Source organism: Nelumbo lutea, chromosome 6 (genome assembly GCF_056320005.1).
Source record: "Nelumbo lutea isolate HS-2025 chromosome 6, American lotus-T2T, whole genome shotgun sequence".
In the NCBI taxonomy this organism is placed as follows: Eukaryota; Viridiplantae; Streptophyta; class Magnoliopsida; order Proteales; family Nelumbonaceae; genus Nelumbo; species Nelumbo lutea.
The window spans coordinates 62232868-62251724 of record NC_142689.1 but is presented as its reverse complement, the minus strand read 5'-3'; the positions used below and the strand labels follow the sequence as shown (position 1 = coordinate 62251724).

At 38.4% G+C, this 18857-nt stretch overlaps 1 protein-coding gene across 1 annotated transcript; it reads right to left on the bottom strand.

The window, feature by feature from the left end:
* Positions 1-329: 329 nt before the first annotated feature.
* Positions 330-18543, bottom strand: LOC148849197 (uncharacterized). The gene is made up of 7 exons (XM_088950854.1): positions 18280-18543; positions 17780-17849; positions 16433-16492; positions 8985-9099; positions 1756-1871; positions 1540-1664; positions 330-665 (listed from the first exon to the last, which is right to left on the bottom strand). The coding sequence occupies exons 1-7, from the start codon at positions 18354-18356 to the stop codon at positions 542-544; spliced, it is 687 nt and encodes a 228-aa protein (XP_088806980.1). The 5' UTR covers positions 18357-18543; the 3' UTR covers positions 330-541.
* Positions 18544-18857: the final 314 nt, after the last annotated feature.

The following is an 18857-nucleotide window of genomic DNA, read 5'->3' as shown; positions in this document are numbered from 1 at the left end:
TACAGGGCATTGAACAATATATATAATTTTGATTTTCAAAACCGATGTCGCAGTTGTTTTTCGAAAATCAAAATCATATATAAATATCGGCGAATGCCCGCTGAACCGAGTTCAAATCAGCCCCCCTCAAGATTGCCCCTCACAACGTCCTACAAGACATCCCCGCCGTGTATTGAGAATATCTCCCGATTATGATATCATCATTTCTGAGATTATCATTGGAAGATGTTCCCATTACACGACCGAAATGTACTGTGGGACGTTGTGGGGGGCTGATTTGTCTCTCCTGAACCTAAGAAAGTTAAAATTGGAGCTTTGAAACGTTCACAAGTTAAGAATATCAACCATTGTATAACCGCTTTTGGAAAACGTTTTTGGACTAAAAAATCCAAGCCCTCATCTGGATAAGCTTCAGCGGGAGTTTGTATCCAGTCTTTCAAAGATGTCAAAAACGTCTCACAGCTCGCAGCAGTCAGTAGCACCGGCAGGCAGGAGTTCCCTTTATTGTCTCCTTGGACATCTTTTTGAAACTTCGAGTCTCTCATGCAGATGGCTTCTGGCAAGCAGAAAAGAGCTGCCAACTAATAAACGCCATCATTAATGAAGCAAACAATTCAAAGCCCACCACCTTCGGTAGGTGCCACCCCAATCCTCGCCTAAGATAACTGCAAAATTGTTTGCTTAGCATTATGAGGAAAGTTTTCAAGAAAATTGTCAGTTGAGGAAAATTTTACATGCCATGGGATGAAAATATATTTCTCAAACAGAAATCATGACATTTGTCAATGGGAAAGAACATAAACAAGAGTGGTTTCAATTTTCAAGAGATTGCTGACCAGACTATCGTTTGTATCAAATCAAAACGCTATATGAACGGGGCAGTGATATCATCAAGAAGAAAAATGAAATATTTAACTGCAAGGCCCGTTTGCTTTTCAGTAAATTACTTATCCGGGTAAGTGTTTCCATTCCCAGGTAAATAAGAAAATGTCCCTTTTAACCATAAAAATCCATTATTAAAATAGGAATTTTTGTCCCATCCAAGTGTTGGTGACTTTCCTCCAGGTGGAAAAGTTATTTACCCACCTGGGAGATGGGTATCTACCTGGAAAAATAAGCTTTCCCTGGTCCCCACCTAAATCTGAAAAAAGAACATGGGTAATCCCATTAACCAACTCCCCCCCCCCCCTTCCTCCCTCTCAAAATCTAAAAACTAACACCCCCAATAAGGACCATTGCTTGGAACAAAGGTAAAAGCTCAGGCTGACAAGCATGGGAATGTGGGTTCAAGTTCAAGAGCAGCCACTTCGTGCAATAAATGCCCATGAACCTGGATGGCTGGAACCAATTATAATCCCTTTTATGTTTAGGGCATACCTACTTGTATATAAACAAGAGTGCAAGTGTCAAGCGCCCATATGTAGAAACACCACAAAGGGTAAATTTCAAAGGAACCATGAATCGGTTGATCTATAAAGGAATGCTGTTGAAGAAATTAATAGGTCTAAATATAACTAATGATCAAGGTTAAAAGACAACCTTGTGATGGATGGCATGGTTGCAAGAATACCCGCACAGGCATAAATTATAGGAACTAATGCCCTGGGCTTGTTCTTCCGGAGCCACATTAAAGATCCCAAGGCAGCAAGAGATATGGTTAAAACCTGAATACAGAGTAAAAGATATATGAGGAACTAGGTCCAGGCCCAAATAATTACCATCAACTTAAACAGAAGATGCAGTAAAACAGCTTACCAGATTAGCGTTTGCTTCAAGGCCTTGCAGAATGTATTCCCATGTAAACTCTAGCCCTCTTGCTCTCACCCAGAGGGGTGCTAGTCTGTGCAGAACAGAATCAGCAAAAGCCCATCCTGAAACAAAGGAAAAATGTGGCTTGCATTAGTAATAGAAGTGGGTGAAGTGTGGTGTCAACCATGTTTTCTTGCTTGCACAAAAGAAATGCCAGTATTTCCCAAACAATATCCTAGAATGATATGAGGAAAATAATTATGGAGAAGTACGGATTTGCCCAATGCAGATTTCTGATTTCCACTGCAGAGCTATAAACATTCAAAAGGTCAACAACCCACACTCTGTGCACCAACGCCCGCCTGTGAATTGGCATCAATTCCGAGCTGGCACCTACCCCGACAGTACTTTGAGCCTACAAATTCTGACCCTGGGCTGATTGGTCATTCTCCCAAATAATTACTAGGGAAATTTTCAGTTTAGTACACTGAGCGTTGGGGGTAGTGTCAAGTTAGTACCCAAACTTCAAAACATGTCACTACCCAAACTTTTGAAAATTGTCAATTTAGTACCTGCTGTTAGTAGTTCGTCAGTTAACTGATGCACGTGATGTTACATGTGATTTATAACATTCTGAAATAAAAAATTACCCTTTTAAAGAAGACACTGTTAATTGTCTTCTTCCTTGAAACTGAAACTAAACCAAAGCAACTATGAACAATAACCGAATGATCAAGTGCTCTTCCACAAGTTAGCCAAGAAACAGACAAGAAACCAAAAATGATTTCCTTCCTCCAACATAAAAATTTATTAAGGTTCCAATAACAAATTGGTGGAATTATCTTTTATAATCATCGCTAAAACACTGTTTATCATCTTCTTCCTCAAGAAAATAAAACAGAGCCAAGGGAGAGAGTAGTAAGGGAGATGAATCAAGAGAGAGAGAGAGAGACTGCTCAGGACCGAATGATGTGTTAACGAATCAATAATGTATTACGATTTGTTGTTATTTTCCCTAAAAATAAACCACACAAAACACTTGAATCTGCATTCCAGGCTCCAGTTATGTTGCACCTCCACTTCATGCTTGTGACTTTCCCTGCTCAAGTCCACATCAACCCAAGCCTCCAGTTTGCCAAGTACCTCGTAAGCATTGGCACTCAAGTCACCTTTGCCACCAGCGTCTCTGCCCACCATCACATGTTGAACACCTGCAACCCAAATGGCTTAACCTTTGCACCCTTCTCAGACAGCTATGACGACGGCTTCAAACCCATCAACAGCATCAAACATTTCCTGTCCAAGCTGAAACATCGTGGTTCAGAGACTCTCAGAGAGCTTATTCTCAGCCTAGCTAGAGAAGGCCGCCCCATTATTCTCAGCCTAGCTAGAGCTTATTCTCCTTTCCTTTTAAAGGTGCAATCCTTTTTTTTCTATATTTCAGAACATAAACCTATATCTGTTTCTCCTTTCTTCCTACCAAATCAGATATGTGATAACATGTTATTTTATGGAAATAACATTCTTGAATCCTAGGGTTCCATTTTCCCATATTATGCATGTAATGACTATAGGATGTATTTATATATGATTATAAATATTACTTTTCTGACATTTTCATATGCAACAAATCGCATGCTTCATCCAGCTTAGTAGAAACAATTGCCTTATAATAGGAAGAATGTAAGCACTGTTAGGAACTTAGGATAACAGAATATCAGTGAAAGAATTAGGCAAAAGGCACAGCCATAATAAAGAATACCAGGAGATAGAGGTGCAAAATCAAAGAAAAAAGGAAATAATTTTAACCCAAGAAATATGAATTACAAATGGAAGGCAAAGTAATTAGAACTCTTTTACCCTTTAGATGGTAAATTGCCAACTGAGATAGAGTGTAAATGGACTGGAAATTGGTCCAACCCAATCTAGTTCAATCTGAGTCCATTACAGAAGGACCGGGTCCAATCCAATCCAATAAATATTTTGGACTGGACTAGTCCAATTCAATGTCTTATTGGACCATCCAACCCATTCAAATTGGTTTTCATTCAGATGGGGTCCAACCCAAACCTAGTCCATTGACACCCCTAAATAGAGATTTCTAGGGGAGTCAGAAAGCAAAACTTCAGTGGCCATGTGTTGGAAGGATTGATTTAGAAAGTTTCTTCTTTCTATTTCTTTCTTTCTATTTTTGTACTTTCTATTTTCTCTTCTTTCTACTTTTTCTTCTTTCTATTTTCTTTTCTTTCTTTTTTTCTTTCTTTCTATTTATTGCAGCAGCTTACTGTATAAATACGCCCATTGGCAATAGAATGAAACATATCAGTATTCTACCATTCCAAAACATGGTATCAGAGCTCTAGGTTTGTCAACCTTGAAATTTTTTTTCGGCCTTCATTGCCAGTTTTTTGTGTTTTTCTCTTCTGGCCTTCAGTGTTGAGCTGTAACCAGAAGTGTTCCTTTATTCTCCTTTCCTGCTGGCCTTATTTTTCCTCCATTAACAATGTCCGACATGACTGCAACAAGTGCTCCCATCCAAACCGATGGAGCAACAAATTCTCATCCTCACACTGGTGATTTGCGTACCTATTTGAAAGGAAAAGGAAAAATTAGTCACCTCCTTGGAACAGGACCAAGGTTGGGCGAGCCAAATTTTGATGCTTGGGACGAAGAGGACTCGATGATTATGTCATGGTTGTGGAGTTCAATGACACCCGAGATCAGTGATACTTGTATGTTCCTTCCCTCTGCAAAGGCTATTTGGGATGCTGTCCGACAAACCTATTCCAAAGCCCTTGACGGTACTCGTGTCAATGAGGTCAAAGTGAAGACTGTGGTGGCTAAACAAGGGAGCAGGAGTGTTACAGAGTATGCAAATCTGCTACAAAATTTATGGCATGAACTTGTTCATTATCGGGTTCTTGAGATAAAGTGCGCAGATGATGCTGTGATCTTGAAGAATTTTATTGAAAGAGATAGGGTGTATGATTTTTTGGTCGGACTGAATGCTGAATTTGATCAGGTCCGAATACAAATTCTTGGCAAAGAAGAAGTGCCTCCATTGAATGAAGTCATAGCCCTTGTCAGAGCTGAGGAAAGCCGCCATGGAATCATGCTTGAGCCTAAAGATCCCGAAGGCTCAGCCATGGTGGCAAGGGGAGGAAGTTACAGTGGTTCAAAGGGTGAGAACAATCACAACTTGGCTCGTGACACAACCACCCATGACTCTAACGATAACCTCTGGTGTACCTATTGCAAGCCCAGACACACGAAAGATCGGTGCTAGAAACTTCATGGGAAACCTCCCACATCCAGCAAGGAATGGGGAAATCGAGGAGTTTCAAAAGGAGTTCAACAAGCCCATAATGTCTCCACAACCCCGCAGCAAGAATACTCAAGTCAGGGACCATTTAATGATGAAGAAATTGAAAGGCTAAGGTGCTTCCTGAAATCCTTGAAACCAGGAAGTGGTTCTACCTCTCTTGCTCTCTCAGGTGAGTCTTTATCTCTAGGATTACATGCCTCGGCTAGTGTTTTTCCATGGATTCTTGATTCTGGAGCTACTGACCACATGACACCTTCTTCACTACATTTTCTCACCTATACACCCTGTCCTAGTAATAGAAAAATTTTTGTTGCTGATGGATCTTTCACCACAGTGGCAGGGATTGGCGATATTCAAATTACTCCATCCCTATTACTTAAAAATGTGCTTCATGTTCCTAAGTTATCCACTAGCCTTATCTCTATACATAAACTCACCCAAGATGTGAACTGCAATGTTGTGTTCTTCCCTTCTTACTGTGTATTTCAGGACCGGGTTTCGAGGAAGAAGATTGGACTTGCTAAGGAAAGAGATGGACTCTACTACCTTGAAGCAACCAGCAAATCATCTCACATTGTTATGCATGTCACACATGAGTCATTCTTATCTACCTCCAATAGAGATTTAATTTGGCGTCATCATTTCCGTTTTGGTCATCCTTCATTTCCTAATTTAAAAACAATGCTTCCTTCTTTGTTTAAAGGAATTGATGTTGAAACATTTCATTGTGATGTTTGTAAACTTGCTAAGCACAAAAGGGTTTCTTTCCCAATCAGCAATAAAAGATCTTCAACTCTGTTTTATTTGATTCATTCGCATATATGGGGCCCTTCTCAAATTCCCAACATTACTGGTTCTAGATGGTTCGTCACCTTTATTGATGATTGCACTAGAGTCACATGGATTTTTCTTCTTAAGTCTAAATCTGATGTGGGTACGATTCTTCCCAACTTTCATATCATGGTCCAAACTCAGTTTGGTGTGAGAATTAAAGGGTTTCGATCTGATAATGCTACAGATTATTTTAATCAGAATTTGTCCCCATTTTTTCAGAAAGAAGGCATTGTGCATGAATCCTTTGGTGTTAACACTCCCCAACAGAATGGGGTAGTTGAGAGAAAAAATGGCCATCTTTTGCAAACCACCTGAGCCTTTCTCTTTCAAAATCAGGTGCCAAAACAATATTGGGGGGAATCTGTCCTTACTGTTGTCTACACCATAAATAGACTACCATCTAAAGTTCTTGACAACCGAAGTCCAATACAAGTCCTTTCTCAATTTTACCCTGATATTCGAGCCTCAGATAATCTCACACCAAGAATTTTTGGCTGCAGTGCCTTTGTTTATGTCCATAATAAGGGAAAACTAGACCCACGAGCAATCAGGTGTGTCTTCTTGGGATATTCCCCAACTCATAAAGGTTATAAATGTTACCATCCAGCCACCAAAAAATTCTACACCTCCATCGATGTCACATTTAAGGAAGGAAAATCTTTTTTCACTCAACCTTATCTTCAGGGGGAGCCCTCATTAATGGAAGATAAGGCCTTGGATCTACTCTCCCTAGATGTATTACCCTCCTCACAGACATTCAATCGTCAAGAATCACATCCCTTTGAGTCACATTCCTTTGAGTCCCACATTCCCGAGTCTCAACAAGAGTCAAACAACCCGACCATTGAACCAAATTCGGACACTGTTAACCCCACGAATGATGTGCATGATAATGTGAGATATATGCAGGTTTACTCTAGGAGGAAAAATCCAGATCCTCAACCTATACAAGTCCAAGATTCAACCCCTAATCCTAGAACTGAGGGATGCTTAGAACCTGAACCTACACCTTCACAGTTTGAGTATGAGTATGACCTACCTATTGCACTAAGAAAAGGAACCAGAGAATGTACCAAACGCCCATTGTACCCTTAAAGCCAAATATGTATCATTCCAAAGATTCTCTAAATCCCATAAAAGTTTTCTAGTCAGCCTTAACACCATTCCAATTCCTAATACTCTAGCCGAGGCACTTTCTAATAAGGAGTGGAAAAAAGCCATGAGAGTGGAAATAGAGGCATTAGAAAAAAACAACACATGGGAAGTTGTGGATCTACCAAGAAACAAGAAGACAGTAGGTTGTAAATGGGTGTTCACAATTAAGTACAAATCTGATGGGTCATTAGAAAGGTACAAAGCACGCCTGGTAGCCAAGGGATATACACAGACTTATGGGGTAGATTATCAAGAGACTTTTGCCCCAGTAGCTAAAATGAATACAGTAAGGGTGTTACTGTCGTTGGCTGCTAACTATAATTGGGATTTGCAACAGTTTGATGTAAAAAATGCGTTTCTCCATGGTGATCTAGAAGAGGAGATATACATGGACATTCCACTGGGTTTTGGAGAAGGCATTAAAGGGAACAAAGTTTGTTGGTTGAAGAAAGCACTATACGGTCTCAAACAATCTCCGAGAGCATGGTTTGGAAGGTTTACGAAGGTAATGCTGAGTACAGGTTACAAGCAAAGTGAAGGTGACCACACATTGTTTATCAAACACACAGCTTCAGGGGGAGTTATTGCACTATTAGTCTATGTGGATGATATAATCGTTATTGGGAATGATAAAAAGGAGAATGAAGCATTGAAAAACTGCCTTGCCAGAGAATTTGAGATAAAAGACTTGGGGAGAGTAAAGTATTTTCTCGGAATTGAAGTTGCACATTCTAAACAAGGCATCTTTATCTCTCAACAAAAGTATGTTGTTGATCTTTTGAGAGAAACAGGAAATACGGCATGTAAACTAGCTTCCACGCCTATGGATCCCAATCATAAACTTGGAGAAGCCAACGAGAATGCAAGTGTAGACAAGGAGATGTTCCAAAGACTAGTTGGAAAACTCATTTATCTTGCACATACACGACCGGATATTGCATATGCTGTAAGTGTAATAAGTCAGTTTATGCATAATCCTAAAGAAATTCATCTGCAGGCTGCTCATCGAATTCTGCACTATTTGAAAGCCAATCCAGGAAAATGAATTTTATTTAGAAGAAATGGAGGACCGACTCTTGAAGCATATAAAAATGTCGATTATGCAGGATCTCCAGTAGATAGACGGTCCACTTCTGGTTATTATACCTTCTTAGGAGGAAACTTAGTCACTTGGAGGAGTAAGAAGCAAAATGTAGTGGCTCGGTCAAGTGTAGAGGAAGAATTCAGGGCTATGGCACAAGGAGTGTGTGAATTACTCTGGTTGAAGATAATTTTAGAAGACCTGAAGATTCCAGGAGAAGAGCCTATGAAACTATATTGTGACAACAAGTCAGCCATTGATATTGCTCACAATGTTGTTCAACATGACAGGACGAAGCACATCGAAATTGACCGACACTTTATAAAAGAGAAACTAGACAGCAAGTTGATTTGCACTCCCTGTGTGTCTACAAAAGGACAACTGGCCGATGTATTTACTAAAGGGCTCAATAGTACAAACTTTCGAAGAATTATAGCCAAGCTGGGAATGGAGGATCTCTATTCACCAGCTTGAGCGGGAGTGTTGGAAAACGTGGGGTTACTGGTTCAGATCTGAAAATAGAATTGTATATATTCCTAGGATTGTGGAAGGATTGATTTAGAAAGTTTCTTCTTTCTATTTCTTTCTTTCTATTTTTGTACTTTCTATTTTCTCTTCTTTCTATTTTTTCTTCTTTCTATTTTCTTTTCTTTCTTTTTTTCTTTCTTTCTATTTATTGTAGTAGCTTACTGTATAAATACGCTCATTGGCAATAGAATGAAACATATCAGTATTCTACCATTCCAAAACACCACGTCGAAACAGCTCGCATTTTTTTCATATAAATCAAAGACAAAGTATCAAGAATCAAATATTTGCAAAATGTGAAGATATACTCACCAAGTCCAACAGCTTGAAACTTATGATTTTGAGATATGTTTCTATGTGTCAGTTGTGTCAATGCAAAATAAAGCCCAGCAACATCTATAAACCCAATTAAAGCTTTCAATAGTTCCTGAAAAAAATGATAGTCATTACAATTTGTACAGCATATTTTCCTAATAGGATATCGACTCTTGCATGACCTCATACACCGAGCATTGAAGTAAGTTTCAGTATGGGACATTAGACACAAGAACCACTTGAAAAGAGTTCAGAGATTCAATGCTAAGGAAGTCTGAAGAAAAGGAAGGAAATTGATTGATTTGCAAAGACACTAACCATATAGACCACAAGATTGACTAACCATAGAGAAGGTAGAGAAACTTCTACGCAGTGTAGAAACGAAGGAAACAAATGAGACAGCTCATACAAATATATCCAATTTCAGATGATAAAAGACACATCAAGAATATATAAAAGTTGTAACAAGTAAAAAAATACCCACATGATACAATCTCCTACCATTAGTATGCATGTGGTTTACTCCTTAAAAACAGTTCCGGGTTTCAAGGCTGAAGAAGTTCGAAGAAAATGAAATGAAATTGTTTGACACATTAGCAGGGTATAAAAGGGGCACAAAAGAGGCAGCCTGTGCCAATGCACCTCAACAATGTCATAAAAGCCATAACAAGTAAAGAAAACCCTCTTTTTATCAGCAACACAGAATAGATTTCATTGATTAGAGTTAAAAATGGTTACAACAAGAAGTTGTGAAACCCAGCTTTAGAAAGTTGACCCAAAACCAAATTACAATTGAGCCCAGAACGGATGTGTTCTTTGTACCCCTTGCTTAGCTAAGCTATCTGCCAAGCTGTTTGCAGTTCTTGTCACCCATCTCACTCGGATTGACATGTCCTTTGAGAGCCATTTAAATCTTCTGAATTCATGTCACAACTGCCATGTCACCCCTCACCCTTTTGCAGCCATTTTATCACAGTTTTCGAGTCTCCCTCAATAATCAGTCTGTTAATACCCAGCTCTTTTGCCTTTTCAAACACATATACTGCAGCCAGAAACTCTAACCTTGCCACATCACCTTGTCCCACATGACCCGAGTATAGAGCAATGACATTTTCGTATACATCTCTAATGACCCCCCCCCAATGCCTGAGGGGCCCAGACTACCCACACAACTCACATCAAAGGTCAGCTTCTTCCAGCCATCTATAGGGGGAGACCAAGTCTCAACAGATTTCTGTCTTGTAGATGAAGAGGTGGCAATAACACCCTAAGCCCTGAAGAAATCTTCAACCTTAAAATATGAGAACTCTATGCTTTTTGCCCAGTTTGCCCCACTCAGAGTTATTGTTTCAATCAAAGATTCCTTGCTTTTTTCTCTTCAAATATTCTTGCATTTCTTTCCTCCCAAACAGTCCACAATAGTGCAGCTCTAGTACACCTCTACAGGATCCTGCCCCTTCTTTTAGTGCAACTAATGCCGGTAGGGCTAAATAAGTTATCCAACCTGTTAGGGAAAAACCACCTGCAACCAAAGAGGGAAGCAAGCCAATTCCAAATAAAGCTAACAAAAGGGCAGGAGATCAGAAGATGAAATGCAGTCTCACCATTCAACTTACACAGGACACACCAGTTAGGGGACAAACACCAAGTTGGTCTTTTTCTTTGAAGTGGACCATAAGTATTAAAACAACCATGAAACACCTCCAAACAGAAAGCACTAACTTTAGGGGGAATGGGAGAGTACCAAATTTCCTTGACTGGGAAAGGAGAAGAGAAGGTGGCTACCAAAGACTATAAGAAGGATTTACAAGAAAACAACCCATCAGAATTAGGGCCTCAAACCCTAAAATCTGATCCACCTTCTCCCAAGAACACTGAATCATATTACCCCATGGAAATAAACCTGCCATTAGTATACTTGTAATCTACTACATAGTAACTTTATTGGGATTTTAACAATTTAACAAATCATATTATCCCATGGGAAGTTTAGCTTAGCAAACAATGAATGGGAGACTGGTGAACCTCTCATCTCTTACTGGATAGGGGTTTTGAAGGAGGACTAATGAAATATGGATAGGGGTTTCTGTTGGCAAGGTGAAATTGAAGCCTGGAAGAGGTGATAGGACTTTCTTTTGGAAGGACACTTGGTGCTTTGATCAGCCTTTATGCGAGGTGCACCCTTCTCTCTTCTCCATTGCAACAAGGAGGCTTCTCTATCAAACTGCTATGAAATTCAAATTCCAGGTTTCATGTGGTGTAGAATCCTACATTTTGGTGAAATTTGAATGATTGGGAGGTGGAGGAGCTTTGTTCTTTGTTTTTGAGGCAGATTGAGTTTCATCCAGTCCATGTAGATAGTGATAGAAGAGTTTGGGTAAATGGGGAATGGTGTTTGGGTATAACAAATGTTTATGAGCCGAATACAAAAGGGGAGAGGGCTGACTTTTGGGAAGAGCTAGAAGGGTTGAGGGGGATGTGGGATGGGCCTTGGTGTATAGAAGGAGATTTCAACGTTGTAAGGAGGGGGAAGATGAAAGGGGGGAGGGACAGGAGGACAAATGTGAGGATGAGAAGGTTTGGGAATTTATCAGTAAGTGTGAGCTTACTGACCCACCTTTGAATGGTGGCTGGTTTACATGGTCAAATGGACAAGTTCCAGTAGTCCTTAGAAGGTTGCACAGATTCCTATTCTCAAGGAATTGGGTGGAGTATGTGGGGAAGTGGTGCAAAAGGCACTCACAACAAGCATGTCAGATCATAAACCGATATTTCTACAGAATTTTGTTTCTATAAATGCAGTTAGGCCTTTCAGATTTGAAAATGTTTGGTTACATGAACCAAACTTTTTGGAGTGGGCAGAGGAGAAGTGGAGAAATATGCAAGTTGAAGGCTTAGTTGGGTTCAAGTTGGTAAGGAAGCTGTAGCTTCTGAAAGAAGAAATCAGGAGCAGGAAGTTGGAGGTATTTGGGAGAACAGAGAGCAGAAAAAAGGAGGTGCTAGAAAAGACGGAAAGGCTGGACAAGCTGGAAGAAGAAGGGATGTTGACGAGGCAGGCTTAATTGGAAAGGAAAGAGCTAAAAGGAGAGTTGGAAGGGATTATTTTAAAGAAAAAAAATAAGTTGGAGACAAAAGTCAAGGGCTATTTGGCTAAAAGAGGGGGATAAAAATTCAGCATACTTCCATGCTTTCACAAGTGCTAGAAGGAGAAGAAACCTTATATAAGATTTCAGGTGGGGGAGGAACTGGTGGATACTTGGGAAGATTGAATTAAGGAAATAAGAGACGCCATGAAAAAGATAAATGGGGATAAAAGCCCTAGGGCCAGATGGATTTAATTTAAACTTTATTAAGGCTAACTGGGGTTTCTTGGAAGAAGTCTTTGTACAAATGATCAAGAAGTTTTGTGATTTGAAAGAACTTGATAGAAGAATTAAATAATGCCACCATTGTTACACTGATTCAAAAGAAAGATGAAGCAGCGAATATAAAAGATTTCAGGCCAATAAGCCTGATCAACAACCCTTACAAGCTATTGGCTAAGGTGTTGTCCAAGAGATTGAGAGGAGTAATTCATTAGGTGGTGGGAGAAACCCAAATGGCATTTGTGGAAGGAAGGCAAATTTTGGATGGGGTGCTGGCGACTAGTGAATGTCTTAACTCTAGACTAAGGAGTGGGAGACTCGGGTTGGTGTATAAAATTGATATTGAAAAAGCTTATGACCATGTTGAGTGGGGTTTCTTGGAAGAGATGCAAAGATTGATGGGATTAGGGAGAAATGGATAAGTTGGACGTATGTCCATGTCTCATTTGTTTCCTTCTCCTTACTTTAATAGAGTTTCATCAGAGTTTTTTCAGGCCTCTAGAGGACGTTAGAGGTTAAAGGGGTATAATTGTAATGTTGCTAAATTTTGGAGACTTGTATGTATTTATGGGAGAAAGATGGGCCTATGTGAAATTCTGATATAATTGGGTCTTTTGCTTATTTAAGCCATTGGTTTATGGGATTAGGGTTGAGTGAGAGTGGATATTTTGTTGTGAGTCTGTAGAGAGGTCAGCCATGTATCTCTTGTTCTCATAGTGGATATTTTTCCCTTTCTTCCCAAGGATGTAGGCTGCCGAGCCAAACCATGTTAAATCTTAGTGTTTTCTCTATTTCTTCTTATTTTCTTCTTGATTTGTTATTCTATTTTATGTTAGTTGGCATGGTATTAGAGCAGGTTTAAAGTGGGAATTAGTTTGGTGAACTAAGACTAGCAATCGAATTATTACTCACGGTTACTATTCACGTTACTGTTCACGCGGGGTCTGTGGTGCTTGAAAAGGCCATAACCTTAGGGGGAATAGGCTTGCAAAAACTTCCTTGATGGGGAAGAATTGGTTGGAAGGAGACTGAGAAAAGGATTTGAGAAAAGAAACACAAGAAAAAGACCCTTTTAGTCGAGGTGTCCAAATTTTTTTATCTAGTTCAGAAGGGTCCAAACAAACTTTATCAAGAAGGCTTTGCAAGCTGGTTAGACACTCAATTTCCTCCTCCTTAAACCTCTACAGAACCCAAAGTCCTAGTTTTGTGCCAATGGATTTCCAAGAGGGGAGAAAAATTTTGATACAAACTCCTTTTTACACTCAGAGACAGAGAATAAGGAAGGGAAGATGTCCTTCAAAGGAACATCTCTGACCCAAGTATCCTCCCAAAAGAGGATGGAATTGCCAGCACAGACATCACCACTTTTCCCTAGGGTTTGCCCCTAGAGGAAGCCCCAAATGGGTCATGGGCCAAGAAGAAATGGAGCACTCTAAGAATCTTGCAATAGCCTCCAAATTGACACCTGCTACACAACTCTTTCCAAGATTGATTCTCACATTGGACAACCTCTAAAAGCTTCTAACCAACTCCTTAAGATTTCTCACCTTCTCAAAATCACCCTTGTCATAGAGAAGTAGCATGTTATCTGAAAATTGAAAATGGATGACTGGAATACCATCTCTACCTATTCTCCACCCCTTTACTACATCTTCCCTGTCAGCCTTCGAGATCATTCTACTAAGCACATCAGCTATTAACGTCATAATGTGAGGAGAAAGGGTGAGAGAGGGCTCCCTTGCCTTATACCTTTACATGCTGGGAAGAAATCCTTCACCACTCCATTGATTAAGATAGAGTAAATGACAAGAACTAATATAGAAAAAAAATCCAATTACACCACTTGTCTCCAAAGCCGCATTTTCTCAATACTTGTAGAAGGCAATGCCAGTTCACTAGATCACAAACCTTTTCCAAATCCAGCTTACAAACAAAACCTTTTCTTTTAGATCTTCTCATATCCTCTACACACTCATTAGCAATCAGAATTTGGTTTATTATTTGTCTCCCTTGTACAAAAGCCCTTTGGGCTTGGCTAATTAAGGAAAGGAGAACTGCTTTAAGCCTCAAAGATAAAACATTAACTAATATTTTGTAGATACTAGTCACCAAACTAATTGGTAAAATCCTTAGGGTGATTAGCATCAGGCTTCTTAGGGACTAAGGTCAAAAAAGTGGCATTGACTCCTGGACTCACTATGTGGTTATCTGCAAATTCCTTAAGACCATCAGATAAATCATCTTTCAATACATCCCAACAATCTTGATAGAAAGCCATTGCAAAACCATCTAGGCCCAAGATCTATCCATCATCAACACTACCCTCTTGATCTCCTCTTGATCAACTCAATCTGGGTTCATTTCCTTAAAGTTTTCAACACAAGCTGGATGATACCCCCTGATTTGGCCTCTTTGCTTGCCTCTTGGCCCAAGCCGGGTTTTTTTGCTAAAGGGAAAATTCTCTGAAAATTGCTCCCCTTGTCCCTTTTCTGGGGGTGTGGAAGGAAAGAAACAGCAGAAATTTTGAAGACAAGGCTGCGCCTATCAAAGTAGTAATCAGCAAAATTTAATGGTTATTGGTTCCGTGGACTTAGGCTTTAAAAGCTTTTGAGGATATACCCTATTACAACTTTTTGAATAGTTGGAGTTCTTTAGTTTTTAATTCTGAATCACAGGATGTATGGTGGGGTTCATTGAATGAATATACACATTCATCTGCTTATAAAAAAAAAAGGCCCTTTATACACACCCTCTCTAGAGATGCATGAATTTTCCAATATAGCTATAATAGGGCTGTAAATAAGAAGCGCAACATCTTATGAACATAAAACTGTAGGGTAAGTCATGGTAACACATTAGTTAAATTATCAGAATAACAATTCCCAGTTGGAATCTATTCACCCTTGACCAAATATGTTACCTAGTTTGACTTCTGTCACTTCTTAGCTCTAATAATCTGACAGAAGCCAATTACCAATCTTTCAACATTTCCAATTTTATCAACTACGTGCTTTCTGAGACTGATATCTGAAGAATTTGTTTAGGATAGAATTCTTTAAGTAACTACCAACTACCCAACTCAACATTTTTCATATTCAGTCTAAACAGGTTTTTGTAGAATGACAGATTTATCTGGTAACCTTTTTAGTTGGGTATTTCTGGATGCAACCTCACCAACCCATTGCCAACCTTAACATCATTTTTCCTACTGATACTGATCCACCCAAAAGAACAAAAGAAACCTTTTTCTTCCTTTTGACCTTCACTCATGTTATAAAATAGATCCTGGATATTATCCATTTGTCATCAAAAAATGTTCTAATCTCCAGTCATGGCCTCCCATTTTCCTGCTTCCATAACTATCTGCAGAAAAACAGCATAAAAACATTTTGCAGCCAGTGGAAAAGAACAAACACTGAAGCTCCTATTCGCTGTTATGTCTTTTCTGGAAGCTACAAGTAATGATCCTTCAAGCATTCTTAAAGAGTGAATTTCTGTTTTCTATGCTGCCCAGAAATTCAGCAACATGAAAGTTTTGAAGATTGTATAACAGTCAATATATGTATTAAAATTGTCTACCAACATATTTTCATATATTCTCATTTTCTTTTTTCCACCTGAGTTTATAGAAGTCAGCTTTCCGTAAACATACTTTACAAATCATATTTACTTAGGCTGATTCTAAGAGAATACATCATTCATGCTCCAACATAAGCTGAAACCCTACAACTCTTATTTTCTCCTTTGACCCAATCAGAACCAAAACCATTCTTTGACTTCATAAATCATAAATGTGCAGAAATCAAGCCATCCTTACATTACAGATATAGAAAATTTTCAACGTCATTTTTCATCTGCATAAGTAAATAAAAATAGAAAAATAGATCAAAACAGAACAAAAACTCCAAGTAGTGAGTACTAATATTATTATTTTCTGAACCTTCCAAACACACATGTGCAAGCTTCTAAATCAACCTTAAAGAAAATAAATTAATAATTTCAAGATTCCAGTAAGAAAATGTGAACATAGAAAATGCAAAATTAAAGTGTTCTTTAAAAAGTCAAGTAAAAAGTCAAAACCTGATATGGATCAAAACTGTCATTCTCAGGTACTTTGAGAAATGTTGCCAGACACACAAGCTGCCAATATAAATAAATAAAATCATAACAACATTGAAGAAATTGTATCACACTCATCAAAGCATAAGAAGTAACATTAAGATGTGCTGGGAACGATAGTTTATGAGTAAAGAAGAACATGAGACAAATGATGCAGGACAAAAGATGTTCGGACATTCAATCTAGATCAAGTTTTGGCAGTTCTACAAGCATGGATTAAAACCATAGTTGACTACATAATGCATGAAGTAGATTTATTTCAGGAAATAAAATTAAAAAGAAAAAAAAGAAATTAAAAAATCTAGAACACCTTGGAGCCTTGAATGCAGTAGCTTGGGCTTTCCTTAAAATGTCACCATGTGATATGTAGCAAAAAGGGATGGTATCTTTTGTCAGGATTTAAGATAAAACATTTCTACTGCTGCAATTACTTCTCCCTCCCCCCTTCCTGTAATAAACATTTTCCTTAGTTTTGTAGGAGAATTTCTTTTTTTATCTCTTTTTTTTTTTGCATCATAATACAATTCAAGTAGTGAAATATAGGTCTGTCCAATCAAAGCCACATCAGAACATTATACGAGCTTTCATGAAAACACTGCATCAAATCTTGTTTGTGATTTCAAAGCTTAACATCCAAAAGTTTGAATTTCTCTGGATTTAGGTATTTTGGAGGGATATTGTGGAGCTCTTATAAGGTGTGCATACCAAAAATTACAGCAGAGTGAAATGAAGAAAAGAGAAACTGGTTTTGTTTCAACAAAGTGATGGAAGAATTATTGAATCTTAAAAGGAAAGAACCAAGCTATGCATTTGACTAACCAAGTAGGTACCAGGTATGATTATACAAGTTTCGTTTCATCCCCCTACCCTCCCTCTTTGTCTTGTGTTAGACCTGAGAGTTTTTCAATATGAGAGGGAAAAATGAAAAGAAGCAAATCCAGAATTGCAATGGAATATTCAGAGAGAGAGAGAGAGAGAGAGAGAGAGACTATATATGAATTCTTTGTTCAGTGCAGCCAAGGTCAATTAAACAACCAGTCAAATAACCCAGCCTACAAGTTACTGTGAATGGATTAAACAAAAAACAAGCTTAAAGGTCCTAACTGAGAAAATGCTTAGCAGTGCAAACTAAGAATTAACATCGATCTGACAACAAAAAAATTATAGGTATAAGTTCTTGATAATTGCTAATGCTTGAAACGAACTAAATAGGATGTCATAGAATGTCAGATTAAAAGACTCCATGAGTGACGCCAAAAATTGAGAGTTCTCAAGAGAGACCAGTGACACTTCATGTTTACAACCAACCTTAACTAAAGCTGTCCCAAGATATACAGTTGCGGCCTTAACGGAAGTACCAATTGTATCATACTCGGATCTGCACAAATGTAGTCAACACAAAGTCAATGTAACAGTTAAAACCATAGATATACAAAGATCAATAGCTTCCGGAACACTTCCCAAGCGCAGTCTTGAAATTTTATCAACGAATGTATACCAAAGACAAAATCACAAAACGTCTTTCTAAGTTCCTTTTATTTTTGTCTGCAAGGCAACCCTGACTATCAGCCAAGGCCCTAGAAGAACCGTATGAGAGTTCGAGGAGATTCAAAAAGAAAAGAAGAATAAAACGAATTAAAATCATGTATAGTCAAATCCACCAGATAGAAGAAGCAAAATTTGATAAATGATATTTGGTTCTAACTCTATAACTTGGGAAGTAATTCCTCCAAAACCCGAGAGCTAGGTTAAGTTTGGTTTGATGTATGGAAGATCTATAAAAAGTATTGGAAAAGAAAGGGACTTACAATGGCGTCGCCGAGTAGTAGACGGCGTGAGGACCGAACGTAAGAATTGCGCAGTTGAAGAAGTGAAACACGGTCATCCTCCTCCTCCTCCTCCTCTCTCCCTCTCTCTCTCTCTCTCTCTGTTAAGGAGGTTCGAGCAGAAGACAATGAATGTAGTTATGTAGAGATAATCCCAAATTCCGAAGTTCTATTTGACAGAGAACGGAGAACAAACGAACTTCCAGAATTCAGAAGGGAGAAACAGAAAACCTTAGAGGGGTGTCCACGGTTCGGTTACTGACAAATTTTTGAAACCGACCGGTACCACCGGTTAACCAGTCCGCCAGTTTTGAATTTTGACCGGTTCGATTTTTTGGTTTTTTATATTTATAATATATTATATAAATATAAATAATAAATGATATATAATATTATAAATATTATAAACATATATAATATCTATAATATATTAATAAATAAATTATTATAAATATAATATATGTATATATTTATATATAGTATATAGAAAATATGTGATATATATTAAAAATATATATAAGATATAGTATAAATATATATACCAGTCGATTTGATTAACC

Excerpts from the sequence above, each read along its gene's own strand:
- LOC148849197 (XM_088950854.1), bottom strand. The coding sequence starts at position 18,356 with ATGACCGTGTTTCACTTCTTCAACTGCGCAATTCTTACGTTCGGTCCT. Across the intron at positions 17,850-18,279 it reads TACTACTCGGCGACGCCATT|ATCCGAGTATGATACAATTG; the intron begins GTAAGTCCCTTT and ends ACATTTGTGCAG. Across the intron at positions 9,100-16,432 it reads ACAGTTTTGATCCATATCAG|GAACTATTGAAAGCTTTAAT; the intron begins GTTTTGACTTTT and ends CATTTTTTTCAG.